The sequence below is a fragment of the Hipposideros armiger genome, unplaced genomic scaffold, assembly GCF_001890085.2.
Source record: "Hipposideros armiger isolate ML-2016 unplaced genomic scaffold, ASM189008v1 scaffold_49, whole genome shotgun sequence".
NCBI classification, from domain to species: domain Eukaryota; kingdom Metazoa; phylum Chordata; class Mammalia; order Chiroptera; family Hipposideridae; genus Hipposideros; species Hipposideros armiger.
Genome location: NW_017731399.1, coordinates 1,552,543 through 1,557,173, shown reverse-complemented (window position 1 = coordinate 1,557,173; position 4,631 = coordinate 1,552,543). Strand labels below are relative to the sequence as shown.

At 44.7% G+C, this 4,631-nt stretch overlaps 1 protein-coding gene across 10 annotated transcripts in view; it reads left to right on the top strand.

Moving 5' to 3' along the window:
* Positions 1-1,775, top strand: part of TTLL5 (tubulin tyrosine ligase like 5) — a 254,786-nt gene extending 253,011 nt beyond the window's left edge. For all 10 annotated transcript variants that reach the window (XM_019640361.1, XM_019640358.1, XM_019640353.1 and 7 more), the window contains one exon: positions 1,378-1,775. In XM_019640361.1, the coding sequence (XP_019495906.1) occupies positions 1,378-1,400 (23 nt within the window). In that variant the 3' untranslated portion in view covers positions 1,401-1,775. The remainder of the gene's footprint in view (positions 1-1,377) is intronic.
* The last annotated feature ends 2,856 nt before the right edge of the window (positions 1,776-4,631 follow it).

Genomic DNA, 4,631 nt, shown 5'->3' with positions numbered 1-4,631 from the left:
ACTTCTGGCTCTTCCCCAAAGTCAAAATAACAAAGGACCACATATGATTCCATTTATGTGAAATGTCCAGAAAGGTAAATCTATAGAGACCGAAAGTTGATTAGTGGCCGCCTCGGGCTGGGGAATGAAATGTGTGAGGGTGATGGCTAAGAGGTATGGGGCTTCCTTTTCTTTCAGTGAAAATGTCCTAAAATTGATTGTGGTGATAAAACTCTGAATCTACTAAAAGCCACTGAATTAGACACATTATGGGTGAATTGTATGTGAATTATATCTTAATAAAGCTGTTCAAAAAAAAGATCCATAAACAGCAACTCAATAGGAAAATAAGCAAGACACATTTTGCAGAAGAAAAAATATGTATGCACAACAGATACTTGAAAAGACGCTCAAACTCATTCCTAATCAGGGAAATGCTAATTAAAACCATAGTAGGGTATTATATACTCGTTGTATACTCACTTGATTTGCAAAAAGTTTAAACTCAGACAAGGCTATTGTTCCACCAGTAGAGAAGTGGACAAGCGAAGGAAGCCCATCCATTGACAGAGGGGGTATGCATTGGTACATCCACTTTAGAAAATAATAGGGCATTATTTTTAGAGTTGAAGATGCAAGTATTTATGACCTGGCAATTCCACTAAGTATATACCTAGAGAAATTCTCCCAGTTGTGTGCTGAGATCACATGTAGGCATAATCACAGCAGCACTATAAAATTCAAAACCACAGAAAACTAAACAATGTAATATTTAGGGATATAAGTATATATAGTAAATATTTAACCTGTTATTAAAAAGCAAACAAGAAAAGGAGAAACACAAAATTCAGGATGGTGGTAATGGAAAGAATGGGAGAGTGTCACAGGGGATTCTGGGTAAGAGTGATGTTCTTTTTCTTAAACTGGGTGGCAAGGTGTAGGTGTCTATTGTGGGGATGGGAGCAGGGGGTACAAGGCAGAGTGTTATCTGACAGCCTGACATTGAGGGAAGATTCAGACGAACTCAGAGCAGTTTTTCCATGCAGTTCAGTATTGAATGCTAATAATGCTGACCCCAAGTTTCTAGAAAAAGTTAACAAATTTAGCATCTTCTATTTAAGTATCAAAAGGGATAAGATGTTTCTATCCAGGGAGAAAAAAAGAAAGAAACTAAGAGAACTACACAAAACAGCAACAGCAGCAGAACGGGAGTGTTTTGGAAAGGTTTCCAATAGAAGTGGTTAAAATTGAAAGTTTTCCACCTCAAGGTGAACTTCACTTATTCGGGCCACAACTTCTTCATTCTTCTGTAACGCTAACTAAACCAGACGTTGCTGTAAATAAGCTAAACCCCACACACTCGTTCTGGGCACTCAGTGGTCGATTTTCTCTCCTCAGATCCAGCTCACACTAAGCCATGAAGCACAGACCCGGGAGGAAGAACCCACTCACTACTCCCTCCACCCCGGGGTGCGTGACTGAGGGCGAAGCATCCTCGGGCGAGCTGCAAGGGGTCCAGAGTATTATTTTTGCTGCTTCGGTCCCCAAAGCCTTGGAGCAGAAGTGGCGGTAGACTGTTGCCAATCATCCAATCCAGACTTTTACTGAGATGACAGGAAAACACATCAGCTGGATTTCGATGGAACTTGGCAGTGGGGACATTCAACTGATGATATATCCCCCGTCAGAGCACGCGTGTATCTTTTACCCCCCTGTCTCTCCCCCAACCCGCTTAGGTCTTCTCTGTCCCTGCCCTGCTACCACACAGAGATGATATAAAAGAGGCTCTTTGGCTATTTGCATTTCGCTTCCTCTTCTTTTCCAGACTGCAGTATTAATCTTTACTTCCTACAAGCCTAAAATCACGGCAACGTTAGCTACCAAAGTCGTTCCCTTTGCAGAGGGTTTGGGGAGACGGGAAGCCTCCATCAGGAGTTTCCCAGGGAATGGAGGAAAGTCGGTGTGCTACTGACCACTTGAGCCACGGTAAAGGCGCCCTTTCGAATTACTGATTTCTAAAATTAATAAAGTAATTCTATTTTTATTTTCTTTTTTTCCATTTACTAATTTCCCAACAATCAGTATTCACAAACGAGACTGAAATAGGACCAACTTGTCATTTTATTTCCTTGTGAGCAATTTTTTAAACTTCATTTTAGAAATGTGAGCTATAGAGAGATGTTTTACTCTTACGTTTTCTTTCAGCAGACGGTGGGGTCCAGGCTGTTCCCCAAGGGCAGCTCCTGCACCTGGGAGGCCGGTCTGTGCAAACACCTCCATCATCAGACCACAGCAGACAGGTCCCCCAGTGGCCTGTGTCTCCATCCAAGTACACACTGTTTACCTACACAGCTCATCAGAGCGATGGAGCGCAGCCTGAGGGCTTGCTACCTGCGTGTCCTCTGCTGTCTGGCCACCTCATCTTTCCCAGGTCCTCTTTCTGGCTTCTGCTGGAGAAAAAGTTGAAAGGTGGGCAACAGAGGCCACCAAAGGACTGGCTTAGTGGCCCTAGGGAGTTCTTGGGTGAAAATCCAGAGTCTGAGGTTTCTTCAGCAATGTACTATAGACTCAGCTTTGAAAGCCCAAAAGAAGAGTAACACCCACAACGGCAGAGAGAACAGGGACTTTGTCACCTTCATAGTGGATGAAAACAAAGGTTTCAGCACATCGAAGTGTTTTGTTTGCTTATAAAGGATGAGGTCTGTCGGTTGCAGGAGAAACGAGAGAGTGTGTTACAGATGTTCCTGGGACTTGTGGTTAGTGGTTTGAGGACAACGTAACTGTTTGCTAACTTGGTTGTGAATTGGTTAGAGACGAATTAGAATTCCTTTCTAGTCCCCCGCTGATGTTTAGAATTGGGAAATAAGGTGTTTGGGCAGACTCACCATATGGACCTTCTGAGAAAGGATAAGAAGGTGTGAGCCCAGTAGAGAACTTAGACCAACTAGGGTGCTTGGACTTGTCCTAAGTACCCAGTCAGAGCTGAACCCTCGAGTTAATCTTCTTGCATTTTCCATGTGCTGATCAGGAGGTAAGACAAGACTCCAGAGCTCTCCTGTCATTGACCTAAATACATTCAAGTCATTTTTACTGGTCCCTCTTGATAATGAACCAGACAGAGCACATGATCCCCTCTCCAGCAGCAGTGGCTTTCCCAGGGTCCCTCCTTACCCTACCCCAAAACAAGCGTGTATTTTTGAAGATGGACAATGGTTCAAGTTGCTGTAGTGCCTATAAGTGACACAGGAAGTGGGGAGGATGGAGTCAGACCCCTGCCCATATTTGTACGTGCTGATTAAGATAAGAACAGAACTCTAACATAAAAAGAACATTGGGAATCCCAGTGCGTTCTGTTTTTGGGATGCTTCAGGAAACATGTTGGCTTGGTTCATTAGCCCAGTGTTTTAGCACTGTCCTATGAGGTTGGGTAACAAGGAAAGTCTATTCCAGGGCCAGAAAGACTATTTCCCTCTTAGTTAAGCTCACATATAGAACAATCATGTCAGGTATAGGTCACTGCTTCTCAAAATGTAGTTTTTAGGCAGCCTGGACCCTACCCCAGATCTAAAGACATCTCTGGAGTTGCAGCCTGAAATGGTATGTTTTTGATAAACACTTGGGTGATTCTCATTCCCACTGAAATTTGCAACTGGCAACCCAAGTGAGTGGACTCTGATAGTCGGGATCACCAGGGCCCGTGGCCAAAGGGCTGGGCACGCCGTGTTCCCTCTCTAGACCCACTGGCTCCCTTGGGCAAGAGGGAGCATGACCGAGCCTGCCTTGATTTGGGGGCAGGGACACAGGTAGGTTCTGAAGTATAAGTCAATGGGTTCCACGTGGGGGGAAGGCTGAGAAAGAAGCCCTTAGGACTGGCTGGGCAGGGTCAAAGCAGGAGAAAGTCTTGGTGACCAAACACAGATGCATGGCCATAAATCGTCCACATCCCGCGCCCTGCAAATTTTAGCTTCACGTAGACGTTTTTACCAGTGAGTGGTCAAGTGATTTCAATAGAGACAGGAATGTGTTTTCGGGAGCTGCTGGATGGTTCCGCGCTACAGATGGCTGCTTTGGGTGGACATGCGGCCACGTATAATTCTCCATTGCTTTGGGATCTGTGACCTCAGGAGGGAACAGCAAGATCGTGCTTTTCTTGCCTTGTCCCATTCCCAGATCCCTGACAAGGCCTGTTGTCTGAGAAGGGGCTCCTGGGAGCTCTTTTAGGCTTCACCTGGTAACACGATTGGCAGCTTCTTCTTAGGCCATTTGCCACCGACAGTTTCTCTTATTCTCTGATTTAAAGTGTGAGAGGAGATTTTTTAAAATGATGATTTTGGTAACTTATAGTGAATGTCCAAACCAACACATTTTCATAGACAAGTGTTCATGCCAAGTGATGTTTGCCCATGGTTAACTGGAGGTCCAATTCATATACTGGACTTTGCAAATCTGAGCCACTGCCTCAGTGTGTCTGAGAATAATACACACTTAAAGGAAAAAGGAAACACAAACGATATTGCGTTCTTCTCAGCAGAAGGCAGCCCCGTGTGCTGCTGTCAGGGGCATTCCCGCTAAGCAGTGTGTTCGAGGTTTGAGATTCTCTGCCCCAGATTCCAGTTACCTCCGATTAGTAGGTGTGGACATGGAATTAAGAA